Source organism: Rhinopithecus bieti, unplaced genomic scaffold, assembly GCF_001698545.2.
Source record: "Rhinopithecus bieti isolate Rb0 unplaced genomic scaffold, ASM169854v2 scaffold_40368, whole genome shotgun sequence".
NCBI classification, from domain to species: domain Eukaryota; kingdom Metazoa; phylum Chordata; class Mammalia; order Primates; family Cercopithecidae; genus Rhinopithecus; species Rhinopithecus bieti.
This window is the reverse complement of record NW_016817546.1, coordinates 433,866-453,493: the sequence shown is the minus strand read 5'-3', so window position 1 is coordinate 453,493 and position 19,628 is coordinate 433,866. Positions and strand designations below refer to the sequence as shown.

The following is a 19,628-nucleotide window of genomic DNA, read 5'->3' as shown; positions in this document are numbered from 1 at the left end:
TTTTTTTTTTTTTTTTTTTTTTTTTTTTTTTTGAGATGGATTCTTGCTCTGTCGCCCAGGCTGGCGTACAATGCTACAATCTCGGCTCAAACTGCAACCTCTGCCTGCTAGATTCAAGTGATTCTCCTGCCTCAGCCTCCTGAGTAGCTGGGATTACAGGCACCTGCCACCATGCCTGGCTAACTTTTATATTTTTATTATAGATGGGGTTTCACCATGTTGGCCAGGCTGGTCTCGAACTCCTGACCTCAAGTGATCTACCTGCCTCGGCCTCCCAAAGTGCTGGGATTACAGGTGTGAGCCACCACGCCCAGCCTTAATTTTAATTTTAATTTTAATTTTTTTTTGGAGGTGGAGTCTCACTCTGTCGCCCAGGCTGGAGTACAGAGGCGCAATCTTGGCTCACTGCAACCTCCATCTCTTGGGTTCAAGCGATTCTCCCACTTCAGTCTCCTGAGTAGCTGGGACTACAGGCGTGTGCCACCATATCCAGCTAATTTTTGTATTTTTGGTAGAGATGAGGTTTCACTATGTTGGCCATGCTGGTCTGGAACTCCTGACCTCACGTGATCCACCCACCTTGGCCCCACAAAGTGTTGGGATCATGGGCATGAGCCACCGTGCCCAGTCCAAAAAGGATTTCAGACCAATTGGGAAGTCCCACAGCCATCTCCAGCAAGGAGTCCAACTGAGGCAGAAGAGGGGTCTAGGGCAGGTGAGAACTGGCTAAATTTCCAAGTAAAAAGAAGAGAAAACTAGAGGTCTTGATGCCGGAAGACACAATGGGAGGGGAGGGCGGGGATTAGGTGTCCAGATGGCCACAGCCGCAAGGTGCATCCTGGCTCAGAAATGGCTGCTGGGTGGACAGAATGACCTACAAGATGGGTACACACCCTCCTACAATTTCAGCCCTGAAAACTCAGAGGGCAAAAAGAAACACAGGGACTCACCCCAGCAAGCCTGCAGGATGAGCCCGGAAGTCTGAATTTAGAGCATTTCCTCTGGATCTATCTTACTGCCCCAGCCACTCCTCACATGGCATCTTTGCCCGTAGTTACCTGCACTTCTGCCTCACTCCAGGAGGGCGAGATCCATGTCCGAGTCCTCAAGATAAACCCCCATGCTATACACAGTTTGGTGCTAGTAGATGCTCAGTAAAAACATACTGAATGAGGCTGGGCACTGTGGCTCACACCTGTAATCCCAGCACTTTGGGAGGCTGAGGCAGGCAGATCACTTGAGGTCAAGAGTTCGAGACCAGCCTGGCCAACATGGTGAAACCCTGCCTCTACTAAAAGTACAAAAATTAGCTGGGCATGGTGGCACGTGCTTATAATCCCAGCTACTCGGGAGACTGAGGCAGGAGAATCACTTGAACCTGGGAGGCAGAGGTTGCAGTGAGCCAAGATTGTGCCACTGTACTCCAACCTGGGCGACAGAGCAAGACCCTGTCAAAAAATAAATAAAACTAAAATAACACACAGAATGAGTGGTCGAGTGGATCAATGAATGGGTCATCTGTGGCCTTTTGCAGGCGTTTGCTTGCAGCCAAGAGGAAGCCCCTAGTTCACATATGCAGACTGGCAGGCAGGAACAAGGAGGAACTGGGCCAAGGTGTCAGAGGAAAGCCATGCTTTCCTAGGCTCTCCAGCCAGCCCAGCCTACTGATTTCTGAATTCTGGAAAACCCTGCCATTTAGGATATAATAAATCACGAAGCAAAGTTAGGTGAGTTATTTGTATCATTGACTGTGAAATTCCACAGTCCTCCTGGGGAACCCCGGTCTTGGGTCCATCCTCCCCTTTTAGCTAAATTTCTCAAGTTTAAGCAGCCACCACAGGCCATCCACCAGGGGGCAGGAGAGGGCCGTGACCGAGGACACGGCAGCTCTGTCCGCAGGAGCCCTGCGCCCCGGCAGGCCCTTAATCAGCTAAGCCTCCCTTTCCTTATCTACAAAGGAGCAAAAGGACCCAGCTCCTAATGGGGCAGCTGGAACCGATGCACGATCCGTGTAATACAGCATGTTGCATGGTGTCTGGTGCACATTAAGTGCCTGGTCGGTCCCCTCCAGCCCATCGCTGGTTCTGTCCCCAGAGACGCAGCCTGTCCCCTCGGGTGGTCAAACTCAACGCCAGGCCCTGCACCTGGGCACAGAGGCCATGAGGAGGGCCCTGAGTTCTGAGGGCAGTGCCTACCGCTCTGTTGATGTGCTTCCGGACCAGGAGGTACAGCAGGGGCAGCAATATGTATGCCAGCATCTCCCACAGCTTCCCCGTCAGCAGCATCCACAGGACGGGGTCCTTGGCCTCTAGGTCAATCCAGCACCAGCCCACAGACACGTCCGAGGCATCATAGCCAATCTTCTTCAGGGCGACGGCTGCCACAGTGATGACCAGCGGGACCCCCCAGCTGAGGAAGAAGGAGAGAAAGAAGCACTGGGGCCAGGCCATGGCTCCCAGCAATGTCAGCCCTCACAAAAATGACAGAGGACGCCCTTCAGAAAGGGAATGGTGCTCTCCGGAGCCTGGATGGCACAGTGGCCCTGGAAAATAAGGGATAGGTGTTGCCCCAGGAGCCTGGCTCTACTTTAGAATTCTTCAGGGACTGGCATTAGAATGGAGTGACGTGGGACAGCCAGCTCCCAGCGTGTGCCCAGCTGCTTTTGCATACACGTGCGTAGAGTTCAAGATGAGGCAGGCCAACATGGCGAAACCCTGTCTCTACTAGAAATACAAAAATTAGCTAGGTGTGGTGGTACATGCCTGTAATCTCAGCTACCTGGGAGGCTGAGGCACGAGAATCTTTTGAACCCAGGAGGTAGAGGTTGCAGTAAGCTGAGATTGTGCCATTGCGCTCCAGCCTGGGTGACAGAGCGAGACTCCATCTCAAAAAAAGAAAAAAGCTTTGTATACATGTGTGTACAGAGCACACGGCCAGGCAGGTGTGTGTGTGTTTGCTGCTGTCATGACTGCTGTGAGTCACGTCCTGCTGTCCCAGGGTTCAGGCCTGTGGTGCAGACACTGGTGCTGCGTGGGGCCTATCTGATTTCTGTTCCGGGAAGCCTTGGGCACCAGCGAGCGAACACCTGTCCATGCTCATGCAAATGTGCCACAAACTACCAGCGACCCTTGGTCAGCCCTTGGGTCTAGTGGTGCACACGTCAGGGGCTTAGGGTTGCCTGGGTGGGGAATTTCAGGGTTCTGCTTACCTTCGGCCGGCTCTAGGAGGGGGAACGTGGCTTTGAGCAGCACGTCCCTTCGGCCTTGAGGACGTCTTACGCAATGGCGGGGAATGGAACCTGGCAAGGGTCAACGGGGACCTCTGAAAGCATAAAGCTCAGGTAGGGGCCCCTCCAAGGGCAGTGTTGGGCTCAGTTTTCTCTTTTCTTTTTTTGAGATGGAGTCTCGCTCTGTCACCCAGGCTGGAGTGCAATGGCACAATCTCAGTTCACTGCAACCTCCACCTCCTGGGTTCAAGCGATTCTCCTGCCTCAGCCTCCCAAGTAGCTGAGATTACAGGCGTGCACCACCACGCCCAGCTAATTTTTGTATTTCTAGTAGAGACAGGGTTTCACCATGTTGGCCAGCCTGGTCTCGAACTCCTGACCTTAGGTGATCCACCTGCCTCAGCCTCCTAAAGTGCTGGGATTACAGGCATGAGCCACCATGTCCGGCCCAGGCTCAGTTTTCTAGAGTGCTCTCCCATAGCCAGCCACACAGCCAGGGGGAGGCCCCTTCCCTGCAGTCCCTGAACCAGACTGTTCCTTACACAGCAATGGAGTACACAAAGGCTACAGGCCTGAGAGAGGCAGCCAGTGGGGTAGTTAAGAGCTTGGATTTCAGTGTAGTGGGCTGGATCCAAGTCCCGGCTCTTCCCCTGCTCGGGAAAGTTATTTAGCCTCAACACGCCAGGTTCTCTGCAAAGTGTGGATGACGACAGTGACTGCAGGGTGTCATCGTAGGGTCGTTACGAGAATAAATACATGTGTGTACAGAGCACATGGCCAGGCAGGTATGTGAGTGTTTGCTGCTGTCATGACTGTTGTGAGTCACGTTCTGCCATCCCAGGGTTCAGGCCTGTGGTGCAGACACTGGTGCTGCGTGGGGCCCGTCTGATTTGTCCGGGGAAGAAGACACAGTACCCCTGTCCTAAGTTAGGTGCCTGAAGTGCAAAGCCTTAGGTAAACAGGAATGATACTATGATAACTATGAGATCAAAATTCAATGTGAATCTGAGGCCAGAATGAGGCCAGGAGAATTGTGCTTCAAGGGGTTCTCCCAAATGCTGCAGGGCTGGCAGAGGAGGCCGGGCAGGGACGAAGATGAGAGGGAAAAGTCAGTTCCCTGGGACTGGGAAGGCCTCAGGTAGGATGCTTCCAGAACAGAGGGGCTCTGGCCAACCATCCCCTCTGCAGCGTTCTCCAGTCCCCACTGGCCTCTGTAGGGAGGGGCAGGAGTGCTGATGGCAGAGTCACGTCACCTTCAGTGGCCTCGGTGGCAGGAGGCAGCGTGTCCTGTTGGAAGTCACAAAGACACTGGAGCAAAAAGACCACAAAAGGCCAGGCGTGGTAGCTCACACCTGTAATCCCAACACTTTGGGAGGCCAAGGTGGGTGGAACACTTGGGGTCAGGAGTTTGAGACCAGCCTGGCCAACATAGTGAAACTCCGTCTCTACTAAAAGTACAAAAATTAGCTGGGCGTGGTGGTGTACGCCTGTAATCCCAGCTACTTGGGAGCCTGAGGCAGAAGAATCGCTTGAACCTGCGAGGCAGAGGTTGCGGTGAGCCGAGATCATGCCACTGCACTCCAGCCTGGGCGACAGAGCAAGACCCTATCTCAAAAAAAAACAAAAAACAAAAAACCAAAAAAAAAAAAACCCCACCCATAAAAAGTAAGAAAAGGTTGTTTTAAAACTCATGATGGGCCGGGCGCGGTGGCTCAAGCCTGTAATTCCCAGCACTTTGGAGGGCCGAAGAGGGCGGATCAGAGGTCAGGAGATCGGGGGACCATCCTGGCTAAACACGGTGAAACCCCGTCTCTACTAAAAATACAAAAAACTAGCCGGGCAAGGTTGGCGGCGCCTGTAAGTCCCGCTACTCGGAGGCTGAGCAGGAAGAATGCGTAAATCCAGGGAGGCGGAGCTTGCAGTGGCTGAGATCGGCCACTGCACTCCAGCCCGGACAGGGAGCGAGACTCGTCTCAACAAAAAAAAAAAAAAAAAAAAAAAAAAAACTCATGATGGGCAGGGCAAGGTGGCTCATGACTGAATCCCAGGACTTTGGGACTTTGGGAGGCCGAGATGGGTGGACCACCTGAGGTCAGGAGTTCGAGACCAGCCTGGCCAACATGGTGAAACTCGTCTCTACCAAAAATACAAAAATTAGCCGGGTGTGGTAGTGCATCCCTGTAATCCCAGCTTAGTGGGAGGCTGAGGCACGAGAATCCCTTGAATCCAGGAGATGGAGTTTGCAGTGAGCTGAGATTGTGCCACTGCATTCCAGCCTGGATGACGAAGTGAGACTCCGTCTCAAAAAAAAAAAAAAAAAGCAAGTGGCCTTAAAGTGCCACCAAGCCAATCCTCCAGTCATAATGTGCTGTTCCTCATTACTTTACAGTTGCAGGATTCCGCTAAGGAATTCTGGGAAGGGGGTGAGCACTGTATGTAGGAACAGTCTCCCTGGAGGGGGCTGGTCTGGAGCTGGGGGGGCCACTCATATAGGGGATTCCCCTCTGAGCTGGGCATGGGAGGGTCACAGTTGGCACAGCACTCCTTTGGGCTCCCTCTACATCCCCGACAAGCCTTATGGGAAACCAGGGGACCACACAGCCCCACACTCTGTAACTTTAGGGCTGCAATACTGAAGCTACACAGCAGTAGATTTCTTCTGTGATACTGAGTTTGTGCTGGGAAATAACCAAAGGGAAGGTCAAATAGGCAGAGGGTTTTGAAAGGGTTAAGAATGTGGGTTTAAATTAGCTGGGTGTGGTAATGCACACCTGTAATCCCAGCTACTCAGGAGGCTGAGGCAAGGGAATCATTTGAACCCGGGAGGCAGGGGTTGCAGTGAGCTGAGATTGTGCCACTGCACTCCAGCCTGGGTGACAGAGCGTGACTCCGTCTAAAAAAAAAGAATATAAGAATGTGGGCCTGATCAACAGGGAGGGGTTGTTTGAACACACAGAAGGAGCAGCTGTGTGAGGGCCAGAAGCTGCTGGGGTGGGAGTGGTCTTTAAGTGAGAGGCGGTAAGAGGTAGAATCAAGGAGCCGGTGGGAATGAAGAGAGTGGAATGGTCCAGTGATCCTGCAAAGCAGGCTGGGCCAGACTGACTCATGTACAGGCATGGACAATGGTGTGTTGGGAACATTTCACAGCTGGCTCTCCAGAAAAACGCAGACGTATGCAGGTGTGCATGTATGCATGTTTACACAAACACATATAAATGTATAAATTTCACCCGCAGGATGTGAAGCACACAATTTATAAATAATAATAATACTCCTTCTTTATCATCCATTCCATGCAGCCAACTGATGCTCACAGAAGGCTTTTGTTGATTTCAGCCAAACCCTGGATTTTGCCAACCTGTGGATGCAATCAGCAAATGAGAGAGCTCCGTGGCATGAAGTTAATTGATGCTTTCATTTCCTTTAAGAAGATGAAAATGAAATAAGGAAGAAATAGAAAACAAGACATAAGTTGTCACCAACCAGTGACATGAGCAACTTCTCTGCTGAATCAGGTACGAGTTTTCTTCACCCCCACACTGGGAGAGTGTTTCCTCAATTTTTTTCTGCTCCATGATCCTGTCTCTTCTCATCTCTTCTTTCCATACTGGGTTTTCTGCCTGCCCCAACACAGCTGCCATCTCTTCTTAAGCTCAGAGATGAGTAACACTTAAGTTTAATCTATACCTTTAACGTCTTCTCCATTACTTTTTAAAGTCTAGATTAGGGGTCCAGCAAACTATGGCTGTTAGGCCAAATCTGGCCCACTGTTTGTTTTTTTTAGATAAAGTTTTACTGCAACACAGCCATATTCAGTCATTTACAGATTGTCTACCACTGCTTTCAGGCAGAGTCGAGCAGTTACAACTGAGGCTACATGGCCCAAAAAGCTGAAAACACTTACTTTCCAGGAAAACTTAGCTGACCTCTGCCCTACACAATCAACAAAGCAATAAATCAAGCCATCAAGCCTTGATTTGTAGTCTTTGCCAACTTCCATGTGTAAATACTTCCACCATGGCCAATTTCCAGCCACCAACACATGTAGTTGGAAACAGATGCACGCAGCACACCATTATACAGTATTTTCACCACACAGATTTGATAGATGCAACAACCTCAAGTGTGTAAAGAGCAAAATAGCTATGACACAATGAGCTTTGAATATTTATGGCTTTTTAATTTTTATTTTATTATTCCCAGCACTTTGGGAGGCCTTGGCGGGCGGATCACGAGGTCAGGAGTTCAAGACCACCCTGACCAACATGGTGAAACCCCGTCTCTACTGAAAATCCAAAAAATTATCTGGGCATAGTGGCGCATGCCTGTAATCCAAGCTACTCAGGAGGCTAAGGCAGGAGAATCGATTGAACCAGGGAGGTGGAGGTTGCAGTGAGCCGAGATCGCGCCACTGCACTCCAGCCTGGGTGACAGAGCGAGATTCCGTCTCAGAAAAAAAAAAAGTATTATTATTTTAGAGACAGAGACAAGGTCTTACTCTGTTGCCCAGACTGGAGTGCAGTGGCACAGTCATGGCTCACTGCAGCCTCCAAATCTCGGGCTCAAGTAATCCTCTCACCTCAACCTCCAGAGTAGGGGGTACTACAGACACATGCCACCATGCCTGGCTTATTTTTTGCTTTTTGTAGAGACAAAGTCTTGCTTTATTGCCCAGGCTGGTCTTGAACTCCTGGCTTCAAGTGATCTTCTCACCCTGGCCTTTCAAAGTGCTGGGATTATACACATGAGCCGCCATGCCCAGTCTATTATTTTTTAAGATGGGATCTCACTATGTTTTCTCAAGTGATCCTCCCATCTCAGCCTCCCAAGGAGCTAGGACTACAGACAGGAGCCCCAGGCCCAGCTTTGTTTTTAATATAATCTAGTTTTTAATACTGGTGGTATCTAACAATCAGCTCACAAAATTCCCTAAAATGTAACAATCGTGTCTCTCAAGCTGGCTCCACGACACCACCAGACATAGGATAAAAACGATGAGCTGACAGTGCTCCAGGTTCCCGACTACTGGGTAAGGAGAAAGTTGGTGTTTCTGGAACTCTCAGAAGGATAAACAGAGCAGTTCTCCAGCCAGGGGGCCATTCCGAGCTGCAGGTAGTCTAAATCTGATAGGTGCTCCACAAACACATGTGTGGCATAAATCCTGCTTTCTAGAAATGCGTATTGCAGTTCTGACATGTAGCCGTGCACGGTGGCTCATGCCTGTAATCCCAGCACTTTGGGAGGCCGAGGTGGGCAGGTTACCTGAAGTCAGAAGTTTGAGACCAGCCTGGCCAACATGACGAAATCCCATCTCTACTAAAAATACAAAAAATTAGCCGGCTGTGGTGGCGGGCACCTATAATCCCAGCTACTGGGGAGGCTGAGACAGGAGAATCACCTGAACCTGGGAAGTGGAGGTTGCAGTAAGCCAAGATCGTCCCACTGTACTCCAGCCTGGGTGACAGAGTGGGACTCCATCTCAAAACAAACAAACAAAAAACCACAGTTCTGACATGTAACACCTAACAGTTTTTCCCTCCTTCACAAGGGAAGCCACCACCCCCAAAAAAATAAAGCCAGAACAAGTAACACAGGGCTTAATAACTGCACACATGAAAAAGACCAAGGGATTTAGTTGATTACAACCTAGAAATTCATGTGGTTGGAGGGGTTGTGCTGCTGCTCAGATGTGGGTGGCTCAGAACAGCCAATGGCTGGTGCTGCCTGCCTGTGAGTGGCCATATGCAGCCCACATTCTAAACCTGAGACTGGCAGGCTGGCACCAGTGCCAGGGCACCTCAGGAGCATGTGAAGAGACGCTGGGCCTTGAGCGATCCTCAAATGGTTAAAAAGTCTTGAAGAGGACCTGGTGGTGGAGAAGTGATTAGATGCCGGAGGAATGGGCGGGGTCCTGCCCAATCCTAAACCCGGGGGCTGAATAGGCAGCTTCCACCGAGAGAAGGTGAGTGCCCATGTTTAGGGGGTGCCATGACAGGTGCTGGGTGGGGATGCATGGTGGGGATGTGGGTTAGAGCAGGTGACCGATAAGGCCCCTCCTCTCTAAACCTGTGACTCTGAGGCTGGGAGGAGGCCAGGCTGAGCCTGCCTGGATGGAGGAAGGTAACTCTGTAACTTGAGTGTGACTCTGATGTGGCAGGGGCACTACAAGCTTCTCCCAGAGGTGTCCAGGCCCCAGCTCCAACTTGTATTTGCCTAGAAACAAAAGCCAGACTCCAAGCCGGCTTCCTCCCCACTCAGAGGCTGTTAAGGGTTCAATTGTGTCCCCCACAAATTTCATCTGTTGAAGTCCTAATCCCCAGAACCTCAGACTGTGAGTGTATTTGAGAGACAGGGTCTTTCAAGAGGTGATTAAGTTAAAATGCAGTCATCAGAGTGGAACCTAACCTAATGCGACTCTGCTGTCATAACTTATAAGAGGAAAGGCCGGGCATGGTGGCTCACACCCATAATCTCAGCACTCGGGGAGACCAAAGGATCGCTTGAGCCCAGGAGTTTAAGACCAGCCTGGGCAACAAAGTGAGACCCTGTCTCTACAAAAAAAAAAACATAGAAATTAGCCGGGTGTGGTGGCACACACCTGAAATCCCAGCTACTCAGGAGGCTGAGGCGGGAGAACTGCTTGAACCCAGGAGGTTGAGGCTGTAGTGAGCCGTGACTGTGCTACTGCACTCTAGACTGGGTGAGAATGAGACCCTTTCTTTTCTTTTCTTTTCTTTTTGAGATGGAATCTCACTCTGTCTCCAGGCTGGAGTGCAGTGGCGTGATCTCAGCTCAATGCAACCTCCGCCTCCCAGGTTCAGGTGATTCTCCTGCCTCAGCCTCCCAAATAGCTGGGATCACAGGCACTCACCATTATACCCGGCTAATTTTTGTATTTTTAGTAGAGACAGGGTTTCACCATGTTGGCCAGACTGGTCTGGTACTCCTGACGTCAGGTGATCCGCCCACCTCGGCCTCCCAAAGTGCTAGGATTACAGACGTGAGCCACAATGCCTGGCCATGACTGTCTTAAAACAAAAAAAACAAACAACAGCAACAAAAACAAGAAGTGATGAGCACACAGATCTTTACAGAGGGAAGACCAATGGAAGACCCAGGGGGAAGATGGCCATATACACGCCAAGGAGAGAGGCCTCAGGAAGAACCAGTCCTGCCCTCACCTGGACCTTGCACTTTAGCCTCCAAAACTGTGAGAAAATAAATTTCTGTTGTCTAAGCCCCCAGGCTGTGGTACTTTGTTAGGGAAGCCTGAGTAAACATTGCAGAGGTTTTTTACAGACTAGACAGGAGAGACACGTGTCCCGGCAGCGGGTACTATCCCAGCTCCTAGGGCCCCCAGTCTTACAGGTCATGGATGACTTGGAAACTCCCTACCCCCACAATGCCCAGATTGGCAAAGCTGGGCCAGGACCCTCCACCAGCTCATGGAGGAGAAACTGACAAAAAGCCATTCATACTCGTCAGGAGCTCAGCCCTTTCTGGAACTCGACACCTTTTGTTTTTAAATGTCCTCCAGAGAAAGGCAGTGGAAGTACTGCCGGGGATTAGCCAAGCAGTGAAAAAACCACCTGCCCCGGCTGGCCTAGTGTCCGTCAGACCAGGCCACTTGTCCCCAGGACGGCAATGCTCTCGGCTTCCCTGACCTTCAGAGCGGGTCCTTGGGAGTTCCCAGCCCTGCCCAGCTGGGGATCTTCAGTTGTGTGGTTCTGGAGCCTGTCCCCACCAGAGTCAGGGCGGGGGCACCTGCAGACAGGGAGACACACTTCACTTCACACACAAATGGACAGTTACACTGAAAAGCGGCCCACTGGTTTTCAAAGACCCTTGGAATGCCATTCCCGCTGCCAGGAAGGGGTCAGAGGTCAGACTGAAGCGGGTTCAAGGCAGGGTCTGCTCAGTCACCAGCTCCAACTCTGGGGTTCCTGTACCTTTTCCCCACCCCAAACCTCATCCTTCCTACAGATCTCTGGGGGCTGGCACCTGCTGGGGGAAACAAGCAGGCCTCTTCTCTGGGCCAAACACACCATGCCTGGTGTAGGTACCATGAGGCCTGGGGACGTTAACATAACTCAGAAAATGCTTTGAGAACCAAACTCTTGTGCAACAATATACCAATTTAAAAACCTCAGGACACAGCAGGGCTGGGGGAAGCCCAGCCGTAGGGAGTGAGGCCTAGTGAGAGGCTGCGTGGAGGAGGTTTCTTCCCTGAGAACAATGGACACTTATTGTCCAGCTCCAGGGGCAGAGGGTCAGGGACTTGGGAGAAGTTCAGGGAGTCAGCCACTGGGCCAGGCCACCACAAGGTCATTCTGCAGAAGGGGAGAGGAATGTCTAAAGGAACTCTCAGATACACACTCATGCCCTAGTGCTACTGTCTGTAGCCCTCAGCTCAGGGATGGGCAGCTCAGCTGAAGGTTAAGGGGCAGCCTGAGCTCTCACACCTCCTGCCAAGTTGCTGGTGCTCAGGCCCCTGCCGTGGGCTTCCTGCTGCACACAGGGATGCAGCACTGCCACCTTCACCAGTCACCTCGGAAAACTTATGGGGAATAAACGAAACCAGTTCAATGATTGTTATTTTTGGGACTAGTGGCCAACATGGGGTACTATTCATGAGGCCACTGCATCCATCCCTCATTCAGATGCCACTGCCTGGGGAGACGGGCCAGCTCTGCCACTGGCTCGTCCTTGCAGTGCCATGGTGAGCTCATTTCAAATTAGAGAACTCAGGACGGGTGTAGTGGCTCACGCCTATAATCCCAGCACTTTGGGAGGCCGAGGCGGGTGGATCACGGGAGCTCAGGAGTTCGAGACCAGCCTGGCCAACATGGTGAAATCCCGTTTTTACTAAAAATACAAAAATTAGCCAGGTGTGATGGTGCACGCCTGTGATCCCAGCTACTTGGGAGGCTGAGGCAGAAGAATCGCTTGAACCTGGGAGGTAGAGGCTGTTGTGAGTAGAGATCACACCACTGCACTCCAGTCTGGGTGACAGAGTGAGACTCTGTCTCAAAAGAAAAAAAAAACAAACGGGCCAGGTGTGGTGGCTCACACCTGTAATCCCAGCACTCTGGGAGGCCGAGGCAAGTGGATCATTTGAGGTCAGGAGTTCGAGACCAGCCTGGCCAACATGGTGAAATCCCATCTCTACTAAAAATACAAAAAAATTAGACAGACATGGTGGTGTGTGCCTATATTCCCAGCTAGTTGGGAGGCTGAGGCAGGAGAATGGCTTAACTCAGGAAGTGGACGTTGCAGTGAGCCGAGATCGCACCACTTCACTCCAGCCTGGGTGACAGAGCTAGACTCCATCTCAAAACAAACAAAAACAAATTAGAGAACTCCGAGAACCTTCCAGCTCCAGGCCCAGGTTTCCCCTTTTTGCTACATTGGGACTTCCCGCTCCCCCCAGAGCAGGGTTTTTATGGTAAACATGGGGTCACAGACTCTTGCTTCCTCTGTAACCCTAAGCAAACTCCAAAGGGTGGATGAACATGTGTGTGAGAGGCACGGGGGCTGGACCCTGCTGGAGTCATACCCACACCCGCCTTTAGCTCAGCGGGGCCAGAAGAAACTCAGAGATGCCCGAGGAAAACCAGGTCGGCCAGGACCCTTCCTTCTGACCCCCAAATGAGCTGCCCAGACCCTTTAGCTGCCCCCCCATGCTCACAGGTCACACAGCTGATGCCTGGCACCATGGAGGTCCTGGTGGAGGGGGTGGTCACCTCGCCCCTGCTGACCCTGATCTGGCATCACGCAGGCGCCCACCACCGTGCGGGGAGGAAGGGCTGCGCCACTCTTGGAAAGGAGGTCCCCTTATATGCGAGGCGGAGAAATGACCCCTCCCCACAGCTCTGGCCTCCCTCAGGTGGGCGTGGTAAACATACAGCCACTCAGGCACACCACATGAAAGTCAAAGATGGGACGTCTGTGGCAGCCGCCTCACCATCTAAGACACAGTAGAAAGGGACTTCTCAAACACAGGGACTTCCCCTGAACACTGAGTATCTCACACAACCTTAAAAAAGCAACTGCCGGCCAGGCGCAGTGGCTCACGCCTGTAATCCCAGCACTTTGGGAGGCCGAGGCAGGTGGATCACAAGGTCAGGATATCAAGACCATCCTGGCTAACACAGTGAAACCCCATCTCTACTAAAAATACGAAAAAAAATAAAAATTAGCCGGGCGTGGTGGCAGGCGCCTGTAGTCCCACCTACTGGGGAGGCTGAGGCAGGGGAATGGCAGGAACCCAGGCAGCAGAGCTTGCAATGAGCCGAGACTGTGCCACTGCACTCCAGCCTGGGCAACAGGGTGAGATTCTGTCTCAAAAAAAAAAAAAAAAAGCAACTGCCACCAAAAAATTCAAAATGCTGTCAGAATCAAAGAACACAAAAACCTTGGGTGAAAGCTGGAGATGTGATAGGCTGTTTCGAGCCACCAACGTCTCTCAGCAAGACACTTCTTAACTACAAAAGGAAAACTAGTAACTTGCAGTGCAGGAACTTGGCAGATATCGCCTTAGCCCAGTGATCAGAGTTAACATCACCAGTAAGGGAATACGTCCAAGTTGTTGGCCACCAGGTAGAAAGCAACAAGAAAAACATGTTTCTGGGATATCCTGCCAAAAATGCAGAACCTGAAGCTATTATGAGGAAGCACCAGACAAACCTGAATTGAGAGGCATTCTATAAAATAACGGGCCTGTACTCTTCACAAATGTCAAAATCATAAAACACCAAGAAAGGTGGGAGAAGTGTTTCAGATGTAAGGAAAATAAAGGTATACTAAAATTAAGTCAACATACAAGCCAAGATTTTCCTTTGCTATCAGGGATACTGTTAGTCCATGGACAAAAATCTCAACAAAGGCCAGCCACAGTGGCTCACGCCTGTAATCCCAGCACTTTGGGAGGCTGAGGTGGGTGGATCACTTGAGGTCAGGAGTTTGAGACCAGCCTGGGCAACATGGTGAAACCCCATCTCTACTAAATATACTGAATTAGCCAGGCATAGTGGCGCACGCCTGTAGTCCCAGCTACCTGGAAGGCTGAGGCAGGAGAATCACTTGAACGTGGGAGGTGGAGGTTGCAGTGAGCCGAGAGATCGCGCCATTGTACTCCAGCCTGGGCAACAAGAGTGAAACTCCGTCTCGAGTGGAGAAAAAAAAATACACACACACACACACACACACACACACACATCAATAAAGTCCACCAATCAAGTAATAGTATTAATTCAGTATTAATTTCCTGCTTGGGTAGATGCATGCGGTTCAGTAAGAAATTGTGCTTCTGGAAATACATACTGAAGTATTGAGTACGTCACTCTTATTCTATGTTTAAATTTTTTCTCTCCCTCTCCTTTTTTATTTTTTTGGAGAGGCAAGGTCTCAGTATGCTGGCCAGGCTGGTCTCCTGGCCTCAAGTGATCCTCCCACCTTGGGCTCCCAAAATGCTGGGGTTAAACCACTGCACCCAGGCCCTGTCACTTACTCTTAAATGGTTTCAGAAAAAAGTAACTGGAGAGGATAAAGCTGATATGGTAAAATGTTAACATTTAGGAAATCTAGAAAACTAAAAATAATTTTTTAACTTTTTTGAGATAGGGTCTTGCTCTGTCGCCCAGACTGGAGTACAGTGGCGCAATCTCAGCTCACAGCAACGTCTGCCTCCTGGACTCAAGCGATCCTCTCGTCTCAGCCTCCTGAGGAGCTGAGACTACAGCCGCACATTACCACGCTCGGCTAATTTTTAAAATTTTTTGTAGAGACAGGATTTCACCATGTTGCCCAGGCTGGTCTCAAATTCCTGGGCTCAAGTAATCTGTCCACCGTGGCCTCCCAAACTGCTGGGACTACTGGCGTGAGCCACCGCGCCCAGACTAAAATAAATTATTGTTGAAATTGTATTTCAGTTTTAAAACTGTTACAGCCAAAAGACAACACAGACTCCTAAAAGGAGTCCTGGGCTGGATCAGAAGTAGATTCTAACCCTGAGCCTCTCCCTTACTAGCTATGTAGCTCTGGGCCATCACATCTGCTATGAGGGTAATCGCCCCAACCATCCATTCTGTTGGGTTACTTTTTTTTTTCTTTTCCTTTTTTTTTTTTTTTGAGACAGGGTCTCACTCTGTCACTCCAGCTGGAGTGCAGTGGTGGTCTCAGCTCACTGCAGCCTCAACCTCCCGGGTTCAAGTGATCCTCCTGCCTCAGCCTCCCAAAGTGCTGGGATTACAGGTGTGAGCTACCACCCCTGGCCCTGTTGGGTTATTGGTGATTAGTGGGCTAATGAATGGAACAGCACTCTGCAAACATCAGGGGCCAGACACAGCTCATGCTGAAATATGATTTCCTGAGGATGAGGTCTAAACTGCCTCCTCTCTCTGGAAAGGGGGCCACGGTAGGTATAATGATGGGGCCCCAGGCGGCCACGCAAGTGCTCTCCTAGGAACTTGTGCGTGTGCAGGATTCTCTCTAACCTCCTGCCTTTATGTGACTGTAATCAGTTTTAGTGATGGTTTCTGTCACTTCGCATTGTATCATATCATTAAAAAAAAAGACTTACAGAATTCAAAACCAGTTATCTAAGAGCTGCACACCATTTCAGAAGGGGAGGGTAGACTCTTAACTTCCTGTTCCCCCACTGCTGGACATTGAGGTTACTTCCAAATTCTCACCATGATAAGTGCCTCACAAGCAGCTTTGTACTTTTAAAGCTTTGTACGTATTTTAGATTATCTCCTTAGACTAGGCTCTGGTAAATAGGATTACTGGATCAAGGTGTATGAACCGAATACTTTCTACAAAGACTGTTTCAATTCACACCATCAATAATACTGTAGAAAAATGCCAGTGAAACCAGCATTTATCATGTTTGTATTCTGCCTTACTTTTTTTTTTTTTGATATGGAGACTCGCTCTACTACCCAGGCTGGAGTGCAGTGGCACGACTGTGGCTCACTGCAACCTCCACTTCCCAGGTTCAAGCGACTCAAGCGACTCTCCTGCCTCAGCTTCCTGAGTAGTTGGGACTACAGGCGTGCATCACCATGCCTGGCTAATTTTTGCAATTTTAGTAGAGACGGGGTTTCACCATGTTGGCCAGGCTGGTCTCAAACTCCTGACCTCAAATGATCCGCCCACTTTGGTCTCCCAAAGTGCTGGGATTTACAGGCATGAGCCACCACGCCCAGCTCTGCCTTACTATTTTTTTCCTCCTAATTAAATGAGGAAATAGTACCTTATTGTTATAACTTGCATTGCTTTGAGTATTAATGGTATATGATATATATTTATCAACTGCTGTTACTATTTTGCTTGAGTATGTCATTTGTCCATTTTTCAGGATATTTGTGGGTTTAAAAAAATTGAATTCCTAAATGCACATTAGAATAGGGATATCAACTTTTGTGTTGTCATATTTTAAAATACCTTCCAAAACTGAAAGCTTTGAAGAGGACTGAATTCCAGCAGTATGAAATGGTTAAAAAGTAGATAATCATGTAGTCTATGCCTGAAGGTGGTATTTCTCACATCAATAGATCCTGCAAACAATAAACTAATATTGCAAAGAAATTTTACTGGAAATACATTGGAGAGTCCTTAGTAAGGTCATTGGCAATACAGTCTAGGAAGATCTAGGTCAACAGATGAACCTGTTAGACAAGTTTAACCAATTCCCTTAGACTAGCGAAGTCTGAATGCTTAGAACTCCAGAGAATAAATTGTCAAACTCCCTCTCTAGCTTGGACACAGGTAATTTTATTTTCTTGTAAGAGGCAAGCAGGTCACATTCAACAGACAAGATGAATAAGTTGCTTGTTTTTTCTTTTCTTTTTTCTCTTTCTTTATTTTCTTTCTTGTTTGAGACAGGGTGTTGCTCTGTCTGCAGTCATAGCTCACTATAGCCTCGACCTCCCAGGCTCAAGCGATCCTCCCACCTCAGCCTCATAAGTAGCTGGAACTACAGGCATGCGTCACCAAGCCCGGCTAATTTTTAAATTTTTAGTAGAGACAAAGCCTCACTATGTTGGCCAGTTAAACTCTTGGGCTCAAGCGATCCTCCTGTCTCAGCCTCACAAAGTGTTGGGATTACGGGTACAAGCCACCACACTGGGCCTACGTATCAAAGAAGCCCATCCTGAACAACACAGAAATCCCCCACAGGGTCCCTAATGAGAACCAAACAGAAAATCCCCAACTCAGGTTTGCTGGGCAATCCTTCTTTTCCACAGAAGCTGGACCAGGTTCTGTTATCGTTTAAAAAATATACTTTGTTGAATATTTTTAAAGACAAGAAGGGAAAGAGAACAGGTTCTTGCAAAGATAGGTACAGCCGCCGGGCGCGGTGGCTCAAGCCTGTAATCCCAGCACTTTGGGAGGCCGAGACGGGCGGATCACGAGGTCAGGAGATCGAGACCATCCTGGCTAACACGGTGAAACCCCGTCTCTACTAAAAAATACAAAAATCTAGCCGGGCGAGGTGGTGGGTGCCTGTGAGTCCCAGCTACTCGGGAGGCTGAGGCAGGAGAATGGCGTAAACCCAGGAGGCGGAGCTTGCAGTGAGCTGAGATCCGGCCACTGCACTCCAGCCCGGGCGACAGAGCGAAGACTCTGTCTCAAAAAAAAAAAAAAAGATAGGTACAGCCTCGACTCCTTTCAAGTACACACGATCTCCCGAGTACTCGCTGCCCACACCCAGCCAAGTCATCACGGGACCCAGACAGGGTCAGACGGGATGCTGCCGGGAAAGCAAGGCGGGGCCCTATTCCGTGGCGCCCTGCAGCATTTGAGCCACAGTTTGAATGATGTGTTGCGAAGAGTTTTTACTTGCACAGCTGAGAAGCAGGTCACTTCGTTTCTCAAGAACCAGCTGGCCTCAGTGCACAACTGAAGGTCAAGCGACTCTTACAGCCCTGTAGCCTCACCGTGTGACACCCAGGTGACCTGTCTCTGCCGAAGTGCTGACTGTGCTCGCAGTCCTTGGAAGGCACTTAAGTTTTTAATAGAAAGGACCTATAATTAGGGCAGTATCTGGTGCTCTGATCTGGGAGAAGGAGAAAAGAAAAACAGCCCCTAGGATTCCTGCCCACAGTTCAGCACAGGACGCCAGGAGATTTTCAAAACCTGACATTCCCCAGGGAATGGCCGACCCTCTTCAGCGAGGCTTATGTGAAAGATGCTTGAACCGCAGAGTAAGGTCTTGGCTTTTCCCCACTCTCAGAGAGCCTCCAGGAGGACTCCTAGACTCCCAGACCAGTCCTCCGCCCCTGACCTCAATCTCAAAATAACTGAACTCTGGAAAGTCAAGATCACCAAGAACAGAAATACAAGGGACTGGGGCCTGAGTTTAGAAACGACCAAAGACAGAATAAAAAGGACAGTCCTTTGTAAACTGTACAGCAGAGACAGGGCAGCTCGGGAGTGGCGGAGTGCACCAGGCTCACTGTGGCTTGGGGTGGGGTGGTGGCGTGGGATTAGGAGTTGCCAGCTCTCCAGCCCGGGACAGTTACCCAACTCGTCTCCCAGCCTGTTTCCCCATGGGCAGCAGAGACGGCCAGGACATAATGAAGCAGGTCACAAGGCACTCAGAGTGTCCTCCCCAGCCCCGTCCAAGGAAACAGGGCCTGGCTCTGGGGGCAAACTCTGACCCCACTACCCCAAGGGGCTATGCCCTGGGGCAGGCACAGAGGAGCTCCCTCGGGAGCGAATCTCGGGTAAGTCTGGCCTCCTCCCGCTGGCCCAGGGCTGCCCTGGGGGCGAGGGCAGACGCTGCTCCCTGCGGGTAGGGGGTCCAAACTAGACGCGGCCTCTGGGAGGGCAAGACCGGGAGGGGTCGGCCTGTGTCGGGGGCTACTGGAAAAGCAGCGCCACCGCCACCCACCTGACGACATGGAAGGCCCAAAACAGGCGGTCTGTGCGGGGCCCGCGCGAGGCGCGGACGATGCTGAGATACAGGTAGAACGCAATGGCCACGGTCCAGAAGAAGGAGCTGGTGTTGGCGAAGGTGGACAGCGCGCCCTGCAGCACGCAGTCCCACGACGGGCCCGCGAAGTCCTGCAGCACTCCGTAGAAGTAGGAGGCGGCCGAGAGCAGGTCGGCTAGCGACAGGAAGAGCAGCAGGCGCCGTGCCCGGCTGCGCAGGTCGGGCCACAGGGCGTGCGTGGCCACCAGCAGGCCCGAGCCGAGCGCGGAGAGCGCGCACGACAGCAGCACCACGGCGCGCTCCGACGGCACCAGCACAGTGGGCTGCGGGGCCTGCGGCATGGCGTGGGGACCAAGAGCCAGAGCGCCGCGAGGACAGAACCCGGGCCGCCCGTGCGGCCACCGCCGCCGCCGTCTGGGCAGCGAGACGCCGGAGGCTCGCGTCTAGGCGCCCGCCCCGCCC

The 19,628-nt window shown here is 51.0% G+C and overlaps 1 protein-coding gene across 1 annotated transcript in view; it reads right to left on the bottom strand.

The window, feature by feature from the left end:
- The window catches only part of GPR157 (G protein-coupled receptor 157), a 25,723-nt gene extending 6,095 nt beyond the window's left edge, over positions 1–19,628 (bottom strand). The window contains exons 1-2 of the mRNA XM_017856097.1: positions 19,125–19,628; positions 2,196–2,409 (exon numbers count right to left, since the gene is read on the bottom strand). Of these exons, the coding sequence (XP_017711586.1) occupies positions 2,196–2,409; positions 19,125–19,507 (597 nt within the window). The 5' untranslated portion in view covers positions 19,508–19,628. The remainder of the gene's footprint in view (positions 1–2,195; positions 2,410–19,124) is intronic.